This window comes from Heloderma suspectum, chromosome 15, assembly GCF_057233095.1.
Source record: "Heloderma suspectum isolate Gila_16-S chromosome 15, 16-S_ref, whole genome shotgun sequence".
Classification (NCBI taxonomy): domain Eukaryota; kingdom Metazoa; phylum Chordata; class Lepidosauria; order Squamata; family Helodermatidae; genus Heloderma; species Heloderma suspectum.
In genome coordinates this window covers 17,085,933-17,104,064 of record NC_139472.1, presented here as the reverse complement: position 1 = coordinate 17,104,064, position 18,132 = coordinate 17,085,933, and the positions used below count along the sequence as shown (strand labels likewise).

At 49.2% G+C, this 18,132-nt stretch overlaps 1 protein-coding gene across 8 annotated transcripts in view; it reads right to left on the bottom strand.

Moving 5' to 3' along the window:
* Nucleotides 1-9,251: 9,251 nt before the first annotated feature.
* PRDM2 (PR/SET domain 2) overlaps nt 9,252-18,132 on the bottom strand; it is a 95,711-nt gene continuing 86,830 nt past the window's right edge. For all 8 annotated transcript variants that reach the window (XM_084821997.1, XM_084822005.1, XM_084821996.1 and 5 more), the window contains one exon: nt 9,252-10,612. In XM_084821997.1, coding sequence (XP_084678123.1) covers nt 10,600-10,612 — 13 coding nt within the window. In that variant the 3' untranslated portion in view covers nt 9,252-10,599. The remainder of the gene's footprint in view (nt 10,613-18,132) is intronic.

Sequence of the window (18,132 nt, the reverse complement as noted above, 5' to 3'; positions counted from 1 at the left end):
ACACCGGGCAATTTGGAACTCCAGAATCTGAGGGCGATATTTTTATGAATTAATGAAGAATATGTATGTATGTATGCATGTATTTGTTTGCTTTGGGAACTATATCCCCACTGCTGTCTATTCCTTCTCAGACAATTCCCTGTGTTGCTTTACCTCGGATATGCGGTCCCGTCTGAGCGTCTACCTTCTCCAGTTCCCACTACCTGAGGCACTCAGTCGCTCAGTCAGTCCTGCCAACTTAGGGTTTATGACAGGAGTTGGAAAGCCTCTCTTTCCCCCAAGGAAGCAGGGTCTCCAGTGAGAGTTGTCCTAATAGTGAATTAACTCTTCGTGCCCTTACCTCCTGTCTTTCCCAAATTCCTGCCTCCTCTGTTCCCCTCCCTTGCCTTTCTTTCTGTCCATCTGTTTTCCTCCTCCTTTGTTCTTTCTCTTGGGCATTCTCTCTCCTCCCTCAGCCACCCCATCCTTTGGTCTCCTTCACACTCCTCCCTTTCTTTTATTCTCCCAGTTTTCCCCCTTCACCGCTGTCCCTGTTCGGGTGATGCTCATTCTGGTGATGGAGCGAGCAGCAAGTGAGCTGGTGACATCAGCAGTTTCAGCTGTCACCATTGGAGTCTCCCTGTCCTTGCACTTTGTGCCAGCATGGAATCCCAGGTAGGGATGCTGGAGAAATTCGAGATGGATTAAAATGAGCTCAGATTTCTAGGAATCTGACCTGCGGAATCTGCTGCGGAGAGGGCCCCCCCCCCCCCTCACCAGGCCGTGCGGAGTCTGCGGACTTTCGGATGATTTTTTACTTTCCCAAAATTTACGCATATAAATCCGTGGGAAAATACGTATGTTTCTGCTGAGGAAACGTTGAATGGAATAGGGGACAGTACACTAAATGTTACGTACTGAGGTAAATTAGGTAAATACTTACGTAAATACTTACGTGCATATTTATGTAATTATTTCTGGATTTTTCTGCATGATGAAAAAAGAAATACTCGCATCCGCCTGTGGGCGGATGACGGAACGAAAGGCACTTGACAATCTGCGAAACGCAGACGGAGCAGATTTTACGTGGTCCATACATCCCTAATGTGTGCAGGGAAAACCAGCAATCCCATGAGTGAGTCAATGGTCTTATAGTCCCCTTCCAACCCTCCTATTCTACTATTCCATGACTCATCGAGGTCTGGGTAAGAGATGGCAAGGCCCGCTGATCCCTCAAAGGGGGGAATGCACATTTAAAAGTGCACTTTAAAAATGCATTTTTCTATGCAATCACAAGTTGGGAAACGTGTATTCCCCCCCCCCCCAAATGCTTGCCTTTCTTTTGGTCCATCTCTGTTTTTTTTTTCCCTAGAGATGGAAACTATGACACAGCTCCCCTCCCCAAAAATGCACTCCCGTTCTTGCTTGCGGTTATGAATGGGGCCAATTTGGATGTTTAACAGACTGAAATGAAATTCTCCTCCATCCCTAATGGGAAAGAGCCAACCCCAATTTGCGAGACAGGGGGTTCCCTATTGGTCCTATTGGATGAAGCCACTGAAAAGGCCCTTTCTCTTGTCCCACTCAAACCTGCTTCTGCTCTAGATGGTCACTTGCCCCATTTGGGTGTTTTCCTTGCCTCCTTGCCTTTCCCAAGCTCCTGCATCCACTGTTCCCCTTGCTTGCCTTTCTTTCGGTCCATCTCTGTTTTTTTTTCCCTAGAGATGGAAACTATGACACAGCTCTGTGCAATAGACATGACACATTCTGATCTTAGGGAGAGGCAGGATGATATGGAACAAGGCAGTCCCAAAGGCATCCCGGGCCGTTCAGGGCTTTAAAGATAATCATCATCGTTCTACATGGGGCTGTCTTTGAAAATGCTACAGGCACTTCAGCTGGTCCAAAACAGGGCGGCGAGATTGTTAATCGGCACTGGCCAATGTGATCATATTAGGACCGTACTCTTCCATCTGATGAAGGTTTGAGGAGATGCTCAGTTTGGCCTCTTTCTCTTCCGACAGCCTCCTTGCCTCTGCGGTTTGGCTGCTTTCTTCCTCGGCCCCTTCAAAGGAAAAACAGCAAATAGCAGACTCCGGGGCTGCAGGCCAAGCCCTCGATGGATTAATATTGTCCAATTAACTCTTCCGCCACAGAGAAGTGAGCTGGCAATTGCCCAGGGCAACATTATCTACAGCAATGTGTAGAGGCGAGAGTGACAGGCTGGGAGCCGGGAGATCCGGGTTCTAGCCCCCACTCGGCCATGGAAGCTCACTGGGTGACTTTGGGCCAGCCACAGACTCTCAGCCCAACCCACCTCACAGGGTTGTTGTTGTGAGGATAAAACAGAGGCAGAGGAAGACTACGTATGCCGCCTTGGGTTCCTTAAGGACGAAAAAAGGTGGGATATAAATGTAATAAGTAAGTAAGTAAGTAAGTAAATAAGTAAAGCTCCATGCTCGCTGATTCCGTTTTCAGGCTCAAGCCCAGAATGCCTCAACAGTGCTCACAAATGCTGAGGGCGCACTTTGGGCTACTGTGCATGACAAATGGCTCTGAAGTCTGAACTGCAGAGCCTACCCTTGAGGCATGTGGCTTTCCTGCTGGACATGGAGGGTATAGAGCAGGATTACTAACCTTGTAGACCAGGGGTGGGCAACCCACAGACCTCAAGCTGCATGTGCTCCTCGCCCTGATTTCAAAAGCCAGTTCAGACCTCTGGTGAGAGTGAGCTCTCTCTCAATAGGGCTGGTGTGAGGCAATTCACAGTGCAATCCTGTGTGTGTGTGTGTGTGTGTGGGTGTCCACTGGGGAGTAAACGCCATTGAGCTTATTCTCTGCTAAGTGTGCTTAGAATTGCAGCCTAACGCAGCCCCCAAATAGAAATTTGGGGATATTGGAAAGAGATTCACATTTCACACATGCACCCCTCCCTGCTAGAAAGAGCACACAGCTCCAGCTGACAGTTCCTGGGGATGCAGACGCTGGCCTCATCCATCAGCCAGAAAACCGAGGGCCACTGGTAAGCTGTACTCCCTGTCTCCCAGGATGAATTTTATTTTATTTATTTATTGCATTTATATCCCGCCTTTTTTCCTCTTGCAAGGAACCCAAGGCGGCTTACATCCTCCTCCTCCTCTCCATTTTATCCTCACAACAACAACCCTGTGAGGGAGGTTGGGCTGAGGGTCTGTGACAGGCCCAAAGCCACCCAGTGAGCTTCCATGGCTGAGTGGGGACTAGAACCCGGATCTCCCGGCTCCCAGTCCAACACTCTCGCCACTACACCACACTGAACATCATCACACGGGGGAGACCAACCTGGTCCTATCGCTCATTGGCGTATTTGCTTTCCTTCCCCTCCTTCCTCCCAATCCCTTTTCCTTTTGCGCCATGTCTTTAGGTTGTAAGCCCAAGGGCAGGGACTGTCTTAATATTCATCTTTGCAAGCCACTCTGAGAGCCTTTTTCGGCTGACGAGTGGGGTAAAAACACCCCAAACAAACAAACAAACAAACATGGGAACAAGAGACTGTGTCACAGAATCACAGAATAGTAGGGTTGGAAGGGGTGTGTAAGACCATCGAGCCCAACCCACTGCTCAAGGCAGGAATCCAAATCAGTGTCTCCAAATTAGTTCCAAGCCAGTGGCTTCAAATTCGTTTCAATGAGGGATGTTCAGGCTGTGTAAACTCCGCTCCTGTCTCTGTTTCACGGATTGTCAGGAGCCTTTTGTTCCATCGTCTGCTCACAGACAGATGCAATTCTTTTTCATCCTGTGGAAAAATAAGCAAATAATTCCGTAAGACGATTTGTATCAATTTACATAATTTGCCTTAGCACGTAACGTTCAGCGTATTGTCCCCCATTCCATTCAACTTTTCCTCAGCAGAAACGTGCATATTTTCCTACGAATAAATCTGCGTACGTTTTGGAAAAGTTAAAAAAAATATCCAAAGTCCAGGGACTCTGTGCGGCCTGAGGGGGTCGCTCTGCAGCGGATTCCACAGGTCAGATTCTTAGAAATCTCAGCTCATTTTAGTCTGTCTCAAATTTCTCCTAGTTTCAACAGAAGTTGTGCTGCTTAGCAAAGCAGTATGCAAAGGCATCTACAGAGATAACATGTTACACATGCCTTTCGAGGATCCTAGATATTTGGAGTTTCAAAAACTACTTTCACTAAGAAACTGGCACTCCCATTTTGAAACAAAAGTTGAAACTTCAAACATGCTGACTCAAGCATCCTTGGGGTGGGTGGGAATACAAATCCACTCGACAGGTACAACTCAAATTATTGATTTAGAAAATCGGCATTTGCAGGTTCACAGAAATCACAGACTCATAGGGTGGGAAGGGGCCTGCAAGACCATTGAGTCCAACCCCCTGCTCAATGCAGGAAGCCCGATTCCCAGGCGGTCTCCCATCCAAGGACTAACCCAGGCTGACCCTGCTTAGCTTCCGAGATCAGAGATGAGATCAGGCGCACCCAGCCCTTTGCTCAACATCACAGACTCATAGAGTGGAAAGGGGCCTGAAAGACCATCCAGTCCACCCCCCTGCTCAGTGCAGAAAGCCTGATTCCCAGGTGGTCTCCCATCCAAGGACTAACCCAGGCTGACCTGGCTTAGCTTCTGAGATCAGAGATGAGATCAGGCGCACCCAGCCCTTTGCTCAACATCACAGACTCATAGAGTGGAAAGGGGCCTGAAAGACCATCCAGTCCACCCCCCTGCTCAGTGCAGAAAGCCTGATTCCCAGGTGGTCTCCCATCCAAGGACTAACCCAGGCTGACCTGGCTTAGCTTCTGAGATCAGAGATGAGATCAGGCGCACCCAGCCCTTTGCTCAACATCACAGACTCATAGAGTGGAAAGGGGCCTGAAAGACCATCCAGTCCACCCCTCTGCTCAGTGCAGAAAGCCTGATTCCCAGGTGGTCTCCCATCCAAGGACTAACCCAGGCTGACCTGGCTTAGCTTCTGAGATCAGAGATGAGATCAGGCGCACCCAGCCCTTTGCTCAACATCACAGACTCATAGAGTGGAAAGGGGCCTGAAAGACCATCCAGTCCACCCCCCTGCTCAGTGCAGAAAGCCTGATTCCCAGGTGGTCTCCCATCCAAGGACTAACCCAGGCTGACCTGGCTTAGCTTCTGAGATCAGAGATGAGATCAGGCGCACCCAGCCCTTTGCTCAACATCACAGACTCATAGGGTGGGAAGGGGCCTACAAGACCCTCGAGCCCAACCCCCTGCTCCATGCAGGAAGCCTGATTCCCAGGCGGTCTCCCATCCAAGGACTAACCAGGGCTGACCCTGCTTAGCTTCCGAGATCACAGATGAGATTAGGCGCACCCAGAAGCCTACAAATTTCCACTTCCATATGGGAGGTAAACGTGCTTGCACGTGGTTTCCCCATGGAATTGGTGTCATGTCTACAAACCCGGCAGACACACATTTCTCCTATTTTTTTTGCAGCAATGCAATATTGCGGGGGGGGGGGGGATGCGATAGCCTTTCTCCACAAGATGGTGCCACAAACGCACACAAACACACACTTATTGAAGCAGAAGGGTCCATCTAATTCACTAAGAGCCCTTTATTCTTATCTCACTAAATTAAGTTAAATCTCATTAAAGTAAATGAAACAGAAGATGAGCCCAGCTGGATCAGCCTCCGTTTGCTCATTGTGAGAGAGGTGGTGTTACCGGAGAGGGTTGCCTGGTCATTATTCGGCTAGCGCATTGGTCTCCAGAGTGGGGTGCACACACACTCACTCCCAGGGGCGCAAGACGATCTAGTGGGATGCACGAGCCGCCTGATAATTGAGCGCTCCCCCCCCGCTGCCCTGACAAACTGCCGTTGTGTGCAATGATGGCGGAGACAGTGGCAGCAGGGTGGGACGGGAGCCGAGAGGGAAGCTCCCTGGCATCTCTGTCTCTGCTCCAGTTCCATCCTGCCTCTGCTGCGGCCACTGGGAGCAACTGCCCAGTCTCCACCAGGCATGCCAGAGGAAGCCTCCACCCTCCCCACCCTGCTTTGGAAGGGCATGCTGCGGGGACTGGGTCAAATGAGGATCCATAAAATCAAAACGGGATCCTCATGATTTCGTAAGATTTTTGAAGGGGAGACCCACAAACCCACCATCCAATCACAGAGCGCATCTGCCTCCGAGGAGCGAACCAGGAAAAACAGGGATCCACCACTCGTGGGTGCAGCCACGGTGCAAAAACGTGGATCCGTGGCAGGGGTCCTCTTGATTCCATACTTTTTTTGCAGAGCCAATCCCCCACACCAGCATCACATCGCAGAGCACCTCTGCCTCCACGGGCTGAACCAGAACAATCATGGATCCGACACTTGTGGGCACAGCCACGGTGCAAAACCAGGGGGGAAATGGCTCCTCCCCCATTCCCTGGAAGACGGCGGAGGCCGGTGCGCATCCAGAGGGCCCAGGAGCTGGTGGGGTCGGGGGGCAACCCGCCCCCATTGCAAGCCACGGCCGCTGGACTCACACAAGCCTTCACGGGCTCCCCCCACACACGGAACCAGGGCCCAGGGAAGGAGCTGGGGGCTGGGTGGCAAGTCGGGAGGGGGAAGCAGGATTCGGATGTCTGAATTCTGCTTCAGCTTTGTAGACCGAGACGGGTCGGGGCCCACCCCCCCCGAATCAGCCCGAGCCGAATTGGGCCTGCCTCGGAAGCCCAAAGCGGCTTCCAAGTCGGATCGGGGTGTGTGTGTCCAACACACAGTCCTAACCTAATTTTTACCTCTTTGAAAGGAATATGCAGTGTGTTGGACATGTTCCATTTCCTCGCTTTGACCATCACTTTGAGGCTGTGCTTCCCATTTTGTCTGGCTTCCACACACGTGCAGACCACAAGGGCCCACTCACCCCAAAGCTGTCTATGAGTGCTAGGATATGGCAATGACTTAAGGCTGCTTCATCCACCACCCGGCAACAAAGCACGAGTCGTCACCACATATACACTCGACTGGGAGCTGCAGCCAACCATGAATATACGTGTACAGGCGGGAACTGCAACCAAATGTTGCAGCGTATTCCCACCTCCTAATAGGGTGCTCTTTTCAGGGCTCCAGACACCCTACCCCCAAGCAGGCCATTCCATGCCCCCCCCCCCCGTTTTCAAATCCCCCACCAAATTCAGAAGCAACACTCCATGGCTACTGAATATATCTTCTTTGTAGGGTGGGGGTTTTATTTTTATTTATTTATTATTAAATTTATTAATCACCCATCTGGCTGGTCACCCAGCCACTCTGGGCGATGTACAGTGTACAATAAAACAGTTTAAAATAAAATTCTACAGTAAAAACATTTTCTAAAATACCCTAACCCACCCCAAATGCCTGCCTGAACAACCACGTTTTTAATGCACGACAGAAGCTCATTAAAGAGGGGGCATGGCGGAGTTCCCTAGGGAGGGAGTTCCACAAAACCCTAAGTTGGTTTTGACCACTTAGGGTTTTTCTTTTTCTTTTTTTTAAAGATTTTGTTATACTTCTACAGACTTCAGGTTACACCCCGGTCATGCCGATACTTCTCCCATTTCTCAGTGGCTCCATTTTGGCTAAAATCCCACCACCACTCACCACCTACTTTCAGCATTAGGAGTGAGAATACATGGGTTTGGGTCCACAAATACATTTTATTCTTTAAAATGTACTCGCCCTGCAAGTAGGTGTGAAGCATCCCTAAGAATGTTCAGCCTGCATCCCTAAGACACATTTTACACCAACCACATATTCACTATGTCGCTTTCTCTGTGGAACTCCCTCCCTAGGGAACTCCGCCATGCCTCCTCTTTAATGAGCTTCCGCCACGCATTAAAAACGTGGTTGTTCAGGCAGGCATTTGGGGTGGGTTAGGGTATTTTTAAGAAATATGTTTTTAATGTAGAATTTTATTGTTTTAAACTGTTTTATTGTTGTACATCACTCAGAGTGGCTGGGTGACCAGCCAGATGGGTGATAGATCGATCAAGCCAGCCAGCCAGCCAGGATTTTTCATTTGCAAAAGGACAGCTGCCCTACAGACCTATTGTTAAGGATTACTGATGCTGCAACCCTATATACATGTAGCAGAACTCAACAGGAGTAGGCATGGATGTGATTTCACTGTTAGGTACCACGTGTACTCTGAATCTCTGAAATGCGATGAGATCAAAGCTTCAGTCAGCATAGTGTAATGGTTAGAGCCGGACTACCACTGGGGATGCAGGTCCAAATCAAAAAGATGAAACTCCCTTAGGTGGCCAGTCAGTGACTCTCAGCCTAATCTACTTCTTGGGGTTGTTGTGAGGATAAAGGGGGCAAGCGGGAGACATGCTTGTACATTGGAAGGAGAGTGAGATAACATGCTATGAGTAACACTGACATTGCATGTGGGAAGAATATAATCTGATAAGCCTAACATGGGGGAAAAAACAAAGCCAGACTTTATCCATCATTCTGACTTGCAAACAAGTGCAAAATGTTCACTTAAGTTCCTGGACCACATGCCGAGGTCTGACAGTAATTCATTTTTAGGTACAAAAAGGCCATTTTCCCACAGTTCAAAGGATAGCTTTACAAAAAATGCTTCCTGCACTTGAAAATCTAGGTCATGAGGGGAGTAGCGAACCCGACTTTCCCCGTGGCTCACTCCTCCTTTCAACCTCCCTTGCAAGACAGGAAGGGGTTATGTTCCATTTATTCCCCCTCCCCTCGGCTCTCTCCAGGCTACTGAAGACTGGGTCCAATCCTTCCCTGGTTAGCTTATGAACAGCATGCTACAGCCTTCAATAAATATTTTGTTTTAAACTGTTCTATTATACACTCTATACATTGCCAGAGTGGCTGGGTGACCAGGCAGATGGGCGATTAATAAATTTAATACATAAATTCATGGGAACCCCTGCTCCCCAACGCCTGGCTTCCTGGCAGGGAAGGACACTCACCTTCTTGGGTAATCTTGTCTGTGGGTCTAGGGGCACTTCTGGGCCATTTGGCCACGGGAGCAGTTCCTTGTGTCATGCCAGAGGACTCCACCCCAGCTGTTGTGCTGGGGACGTAGTTGCGGGATCCCCGACAGGTCACGTGTTTGCAAAAATAATTTTTAAGAAATACGTATTATGGGTTTACAAAGGTCATTGAACATGGTCAGATCTCTCTCTCTCTCTCTCTCACACACACACTCACCCCGTTTGCCTGTCGGCTGTATTTTAGGTCTCTCCAATGATGCCACGTTGAAAAGCAACAACAACCCTTTTTGTTTTGTATGGCAAATTGGAAATTTTTAATGTTTTCAATAGAATAGCCTTTATATCACTCTCCAACAAAAAAGAAACTACAGAACAGCAAACTTTAATACAGGAATAACCTCCAGATTAACAAACCCCCCTCTCCTCCCCACCCCCAAACAAAATTAATGTAAAATGTAAATCACATATAGTACAACTGAAGTGTCCAAAAACAATTTAAATAATTTTAAATATTTTATTTTATTTCAAACTTGCTACAAATGCTTTATACAATAGTTCGATGCAGAAGTCCCCATAAACCGGAAAAAAATGTAACAAAAAAAGGGAATGATAGTGAAAGAGAAGGTGGTTAAAGTGGCACAAAGTCACCAAACAATATTAAAACTACAAATTTTAAGAGGTAGATTACTTTTTAAGTCAAGAACAAATAAGATTTAAAAAATGGGGCGCTTAAACGAAACTAACTGCTCTTCATCATCTGAAATGCTAGCTCCCTCAAGGTGTGTGGAAACAAAACAAAACTATATTTTCAGGAGGAAAAATAATGATAATCTTGCTTTACAACTAGGGGAAAATGTAGCTCTTCTTATTAGATACATCAGCCAATTAACAGTAATTTCATCCATGTGTTCATTTGTGCTATACAGCTTTAAGGGGTGAATGCTTCATTCATGATAAGTTGTGGATGACACCCCCATCGACAGATTTCTGAAATGGATGCCAGTGAGGTGGATGGGACCAAATCTTTCTCTTTCCACAGCCTCTCCCACCCACTGCCCCGTGCATAAACTAGAAGATGGGGGAAAGCAAAGACAACTTCTGAGCCTGCTTCCACCACTCATTTTTTTTTAAAAAAACCCAAATGGTCTGGGAGATGTGTGTGTGTGTGTGTGTATGTGTGTGTGTGTGGCAGGAGGGAGATAAAGAGGGAAGGAATCCTTCTCCCCATCAGTCTTTTCATGCTGGTATAAAACAAAGGCTTTAAGAGACTCGGTGTGCGACCAAAAATACGTTGAGTGCAGTTAACGTTTTGTCATCCCTGAATATACCGGGAGCATCTGAAGAGGACCTGCTTTGCATACGTTTTGGCAACACCATCTCAAGCAACTGGTTTGTTTCCCGTGCTTTCCCATCTGACAAAAGCAAGTAGAAGCACGAGCTACGAACTCTCTGGCAGGATTTGCTCCTGTTGGGTTTGATCCGCATCCTTAAAAACAACAAAACGACCGCGGGAGGAACAGCCATGGGCCCGCCCTCTTTTCTTGGCAGCCAAGAATCCCTGTCGCCTGGCTGGCGCATGCCAAATGCTGTAGTGGTGTAAATTTCATTTACAATTTGGAGGCTTTTTTGCTTGTTGTTTTGTTACAGGAGGTTCCTAAATGGGAAGAAACAAAGCGGGTGAGAATATATTCAGGACACCGCCATCAGGCTGGATCTGCAAGGCAAGGCAGGTCAACACAAAAACACACGTAAGTGTGATGGTACAGGAGGGAGAGAAGCAGGCTTATTGGGAAACTACTGAGAACAGTCACTTCTATGCAGCAAATGGGTCTGAGAAATAAACATACAGATAATACTGGGGAGGGGGGAATGATATATTTCGCACAATTACTCCACCTGCCACCGACAGGCTTCAATCTCACTAATCTCTTCTGAATTTTGGAGGAGGGCCATAGCTCAGTGGTAGAACGGCTGCTTTGCATGCACAGGGCCCCAGGCTCAATTCTTGGCATCTCCAGGTAGAGCTGAAAAATGCTGCTGTCTGAAAGTCTGGAAAGGTGCTGGCAGTTATACTAGACCAGGCTTCCCCCACCCGGTGCCCTGCAGACGTTTTGGACCACAACTCCCAGCATGCCTGACCACTGGCCATGTTGGCAATGGCTGATGGGAGCTGAAGTCTAAAGCATTTGGTGGCACCAGGTGACTGAAGGCTGGAGCAGACAGTACTAAGATGGAGAAATAGTCTGGCTGGGTAGAAGGCAGCTTCCTATGTAATTCTTTGCAGCCAAAGCAACATTACCAAAGATCCCCCCCCCCCCCCGGCAAAGCTGTAGCTAAAAACAAATTAAGGCCATTAGATAAACAGCAAAATAAAGTATCAAAAAGACAACAGAAAGCCCAGCTCCACTGGTTACCGGTATGTTTCCGAGCCCAATTCAATGTGCTGGTTTTGACCTTGAAAGCCTTAAAATGGTTTGGGACCAAGTTACTTGAAGGACCGCCTTCGCCTGTATCAGCCTGCCCACACTTTAAGATCGGAAAGAGAGGCCCTTCTCACTTGCCCACCTGTGAGAGCAGTCAGGTGAGTGACCACATGGGAGAGGGCCTTCTCTGCAGTGGCCCCACGCCTTTGGAACAAGCTACCATCAGAAGTTTGCCATGCTCTGTCATTGCAGGATTTAAAGAAGGCCTTGAAAACATGTTACTTTACCTTGGCCTTGTCTTGATATGGCTGCTGTTGTTGCCGTTATTGCCGCTGCTGGTTTTAATGCCGGCTTTCATGGTGGCTTTTATTGCTATTTTATTGTGTTTATATCGCTTTAAATATTTTACTGTTTTTATGTATTTCATTGCTGTGAGCCGCCTTGGGAGGGCTTCTGCCCTGAAAGGCGGCCAAGGAATGTTTTAAATAAATAAATAAAATGTTTGAAAGAGTCTTGGATGTTGCTAAAAGCCGTCAAAGCCACAAGAGATTTGAGCAGACTTTCTGTCTGGTACCTAAATGAGGGGAAAGGCGGCCCCAGGTGCAGCTGTCTAGTGAGGGAGTCCCACAACTTTGATGCCGTCACAGAAAGAGCTACCCAACTAGCCTCTGAAGGTGGGACATACAGAAACCAACAGGTTTTCCCTTTGGAAGAGGTAGATTTTAATCAAGAAAACAGCATGGAGAAAAGCATTAACCCACCGTCCCCTATCCCAGCCCCGCTAGTAACAGGATGAACAGTCTCGGATCTCCCAACATCATGTCTAGCTGGAACCTCAGACATCGAGTACCATACAGGAAGTACTCAGTAAAAGCTACTATGGAAGGAAAGGGCAGGCGGAAGGGGTGGGGGTCTCAGGGGAAAGAGGTACCGTAGATTCTGAATTTGGACTTGCATCTTTCCCATTATTGGTTTAGCTAAGCAAGTGCAGGTGAGAGCCATAGCTCACTTTTTTTTAAAAAAAGTGAAAAAGGTAAAAACGGTCAGCCCTATCTTCCACAGATGATATGTGGAGCAACTAAAAATCAACAGAACAATGGGCGGGTTAGGGCAGCTTGAACTACCCATCAAGTTAAACTTTAATATGAGCAGTAACCAATTTAGAGTTAATAGCTAAACTACAGGAAATTACGCTGCTTGACAGCACGCTGCAGTGCAATACAGGTTTACTCAGAAGTAAGTCCCCGTGAGTTCAGTGCCGCTTACTCCCAAGTAAATGGGTTAAAGCTCTAGTAAGTGATCCAAATGACGTGTTGACATTTCGGAAATGATGGGCAGCTGAAGACTGGGCTGATCAGTTCAAATCCAGAGGAAAAGTTATCGCCTGGCCCCCGCTGCTTCCCTTTGCCATCTACTACTCTTCAATAGCACGCGGGCCCTCCTGTACTTAAGATTTGGAAAAAGACACCACAGAGGCAACAGTTGTGAAGATAATGGCTGCCTGAAGCTTGGATGTTTTTCGGCCAAGTGTAGAGAGAGGAAAGCAGGGCACAGAGAGACATCACGGACTTCCACAACTTCCACTCGCCGTTTCAGTTTTGGTGCTACGCTTGGTCACTTAAGAGGCAGGTTGCACTCATCCCTCGAGACGGCCTGCCCCAGAATTCCAAAACGGCATGCCACAAAATTCAAACAATGGCCCCTCTGAGCCCAAAGTACTCACCCAGAGAGGAGGCTACCTGGGGTGTCTCTGGATGAGTCACTGGCCTGGATGTGCCTCCTTCTGAACAGGAGGGCCATCCAGACATGCTGTCACGATGCCCCTGTTGCCTACTGAATCCTCCAAAAGCCAGAATCAATGCTCAGACAAAAAGGGCTGCTTTCCAAGGATTTAATTCCATTCATCCTAATGAAGCATACAGATGCTAATTGCCTGAGACTCAGAGGAACTACAAAGGAACAGGCATCTAGGGGTTTCGAAGGATTAGGTCGTCAGTTGATCTCCATTTGGGAAAAACGCGGCAACTCTCTGAACTTAAGGGGTGGGAGGGGAAGATCTCCCCCTCTCCTGTGGGGCCTCGGGGCGCAGCTGTTGACGTCCAGCCAATCGAGCTGAGCGCCTAAGCTCGGCTCCTGCAATCTCTCGCTTGTGCCTGCGCCTGGCGTCTAGAAGCTCAAGTTGTCCCTTCCTTTCCATGCCTGGGTCACTGTCGCTCCCAGGGATGTGAGCGGGGGGGGGGGGCTCCCCCTCCAGCTGCGCCTCTGAAGTCTGAGAGTTCCTCTCCCACGAATGGTATCTCCTCCACAGAATCAGAGCTGCCTTGGGACTCTATAGGCTCAGATACAACCCTAACAGACAGGACCTGGGCTTCACCGAGGGGGATTTAAACCACAAGGCAGAGGCGCACCACTCAAAACACTCTGGGATCTACCTGTACTAATTCAAGAGAACCAAGCCACGACATTAACTGCAACTCTGCCCTGTTACCACCACAGGATTCTTTCTCCCACACAGGATCATTGGGGCATAAGCCAAATTTCCATCTACTGCAGCATCTTACGTCCCACAAAGGCCAACCAGATGCCTCCAGGAAACCCACAAGCAGCCTCCAAGGCTATAGTCCTCTATTGCAGTTGCTCTCCAGCAACTGGTACTCAAAACGTACTGTGCCTCTGAACCTGAGAGGTTCTACATCATGACCTCTCCTGCTCCATGAATGTGTCTTAATCCAGCCTTCCCCAGCCTGGTGCCCTCCAGATGTTTTGGACTTCAACTCCCAACAGCCCCAGCCAGCATGGCCAATGGTCAAGAATGCTGGGAGTTGTCCAAAACATCTGGAGGGCACCAAGTTGGGCAGGGCTGGCTAAACTCCCTTTTAAAGGTATGAATGCATGAGTTAGTTATGCAGTTTGTGATGAGGTATATTTAGCATGGAATTGGTCTGTCCTTCCATCCATGTCCCCCCCCCCCCGATCTCCCAGTTTCTCTCCATGCCATTTTCTTCCTTCATTCTTTTTTTTGCTCTGTTTTCATAGTTGCCAGTTGCAGTGCTACAGTAAACTATGGTTTGCACTAAAGCAGAAGGAAATAATTGAAGTGCGGTGTTCAAGGGGAGGAGGGTGTGAGCATGCGGCTCATTCATGTAACTCAAACCACAGTTTGGCATTTATTTAAAGTATTTTTTACCCCAGTCTTCAGCCAAGAAGGCTCCCAAAGTGGTTTGGAGGTCAATAAAAAACCAAGGGATGAAGATGATCAGGGGACTGGAAACAAAGCCCTACGAGGAGAGACTGAAAGGACTGGGCCTGTTTAGCCTTGAGAAGAGAAGGCTGAGGGGAGATAGGAGAGCACTCTTCAAGTACCTGAAAGGTTGTCCCAGAGAGGAAGGCCAGGATCTCTTCTCCATCATCCCAGAGTGCAGGACATGGAATCATGGGTTCAAGTGACAGGAAGCCAGATTCTGGCTGAACATCAGGAAGAATGTCCTGACTGTCAGAGCAATATGACAATGGAACCCATTCCCTAGGGAGGCAGTGGATTCTCCCACACTAGAGGCATTCAGGATGAGGCTGGACAGCCACCTGTCAGGGATGCTTTGACTTGGATTCCTGCACTGAGCAGGGGGTTGGACTCGATGGTCTTGTAGGCCCCTTCCAACTCTACTCTTCTATGAATGGCCCAACCACCCGTCTTTCCCTCTGCTACAGCCGCACGGAGTATTGTACCTGAACAGCTCTCCTGAGCCTCTACCTATCCCTCTCAGTCTCTTGCACTGACCTGGGTTGCACGATCAAAACAGCCCATCATGGCCGGGTGTTGAATATTCCAACTGGCAGCCTGTCCACCTGCCTGTGGTTTAAATAAGCCATGGTGGGCTGTTCAATCATATGAACTGGCCCAATGTCACCCATCCTGCTGTGTCTCTTTCACTCTCAATGGTCTCAGGCCTGTTATTGTCTCTCCCTACCCATCCTCCCTTCCTCATGCATTGTGGACCCATACTACATCTATGTGGCACCCGTTTCTCTTCCCCTCTCCCTCTCTCTCTCTGCTCTATGGAATGTTCATGGAGATTCTTGTGGGTTCCCAGTCGACAGCTGGTTGGCCATTGTGTGAACAGAATGCTGGACTAGATGGATCCTTGATCTGATCCAGCAGGGCTCTTCTTACGTTCTTATGAGGCTCGGGTTTGGAATGTCTGCTAAGGTGCAGGGTGTGGTGCTAGTCTTGAATTGGGGCTCCCAGCACTCAGCTTCTGACACCTGTGCTACCTGGGCTTCAAGGGCACCATCTAGGCTGAAGCACCAGCCCTCCTGAGCATCTGGCCAGATGATCCACAAGGGCCAATCCTAGTCCACAAGGCCGAATAAAGCCCCAAACTTTGGTCCTGAGCAGAAGAACACAAAATATAAGTCCCACCCACTGAGATTTAGGAAGAGGGGTGACTACAACCAATCTCCTTTTAACCCTTCACAGACCACACATCACATGTTCTGCTTGTGGGTTTCCCATGGGCAGCTGGTTGGCCACTGTGTGAACAGAACGCTGGACTAGATGGACCCTTGGTCTGATCCAGCAGGGCTCTTCTTAGGTTCTTACTTTTATTGCTGCAGAGCCAAAAATTCACAAAGCTAGAGAAATGCCTCATGTCGGGGCAGAGGTGATATGCTGTTGGGGAAGCAGAGAGGTGGTCTTGCCAACAACTTGGCATAGAAGAAGAGGTGAAGAGTTGAGAGAAGGAAGGATCAAGGGTCCAGGGAATAACCTCAAACAGGCTTCATGATATAACAGGGAAGGTGCCATTGGTCGGAAAAAGAGGAATGGAAAGAGGTGATGGAAAATAGAGCCAAGATAGGGGCTGCATTTCACATACTGAATCTTTGGCCTCCTGGGAGCTGCACCATATTCTAACTGGGCCCACCCATGTAGCCGGTCATGCACTAGACCTTGTGTTTGTTTCTGGAGAAGCGGGGAGTGATCTGGAAGTCGGGGGTATATCCACCACCCCCTTGTCATGGTCAGATCACTATCTGGTGACGTTGGACTTCTCGGTTCCACAACCCCTCTGCAGGGGTGGAGGACCCATTAAAATGGTCCGCCCCAGGTGTCTTATGGATCCAAATGGATTCCTGAACGCGCTTGGGGATTCTCTGGGGCATGCCAACGGCCACTCGGTCGAGACCCTGGTGGGTGGCTGGAATGCCGCAATCACTGGGGCATTAGATCGGGTGGCTCCGAAACGCCCTCTCCCCCTGAACAGGGCTCGGACTGCACCATGGTTCAATCCGCAGTTACGAGATCTGAAACAGGAGGTGAGACGGCTAGAGCGCCGGTGGCGGAAGTCTCGCTCCAAAGACGATCAGACACGGGCTAGAGCTGTATCTTCAGCCTATCACGTGGCGGTGAAGGCAGCAAAAAAGGAATATTATGCTGCCTCCATCGTGTCTGCAGAGTGCTGCCCCAGGAGGCTGTTCCAAGTGGTCCGGAGCCTGGTCGGTCCTGTGGCTCCGGAACCACTGGAGCATTCTAAGGCCTCCTGTAAGGCTTTGGCAAGGCACTTTGCAGATAAAATTGATCAGATTAGGTGTGTTACTCTGCACACTGTGGATACAGTTAGTGAGCAAGAGGCGGCCTGTGGCAAACCGGTTTTGTGGGATCGGTTCCAGCTTCTTCCTCCTGATGAAGTGGACAAGGTGCTTTCATCTGTAAGGCCGACCACCTGCTTACTTGATCCTTGCCCATCTTGGCTCATTATGAGCTGCAGAGAGAGACTGGGTGAGGGGATCAAGGCGGTGGTGAACGCCTCCCTTGAGGAGGGAGTGATGCCATCAGCCCTCAAGGAGGCAGTGATAAGACCGCTCTTAAAGAAGCCCTCCTTGGATCCTCAAGTTCTGAACAACTTTCGCCCAGTCTCAAATCTGCCATTTTGGGGCAAGGTGATTGAGCGGGTGGTGGCGGTGCAGTTGAAGGCACACTTGGAAGAAACTGATTATCTAGACCCATTTCAGTCGGGCTTCAGGCCTGGGCATGGGACAGAAACGGCCTTGGTCGCCTTGGTGGATGATATGAGGAGGGCTCTGGATAGGGGTGAATGCTCCTTCCTTGTTCTCCTCGACCTCTCAGCGGCTTTTGATACCGTTGACCACGGTATCCTCCTGGACCGCCTGGAGGGGTTGGGCATTGGAGACACTGTATTGCGGTGGTTCCGGTCCTTCCTCTCCGGCAGGTACCAGAGGGTAGAACTGGGAGAGGAGGTTTCGGACCCGTGGCCACTTACTTGTGGGGTGCCACAGGGTTCCATCCTCTCCCCGATGCTATTTAACATCTATGTGAAGCTGCTGGGGGCTATCATCAGGAGGTTTGGTGTGCAGTGTCATCAATATGCGGATGACACGCAGCTCTACCTCTCGTTCAAATCTTCACCAAGGTTGGCCGTAGAATCCCTGTCCAAATGTCTGGAGACGGTGAGTGGCTGGATGGGGAGGAATAAGCTGAAGCTGAACCCTGACAAGACCGAGGTACTTTTGGTGGGAGACAAGAGGAGGCTGGGGGATGTTGACCTAGTGTTGAATGGGGTATGGCTACCCTTGAAAGACCAGGTCCGCAGCCTGGGGGTCATTTTGGACTCCCAGCTGTCCATGGAGGCTCAGGTGTCAGCTGTGAGCCGGACAGCGCTGTATCAACTCCATCTGATACGGCGGCTGCGCCCCTTCCTTCCCGACCATCTGCTCCCATCGGTAGTACATGCCC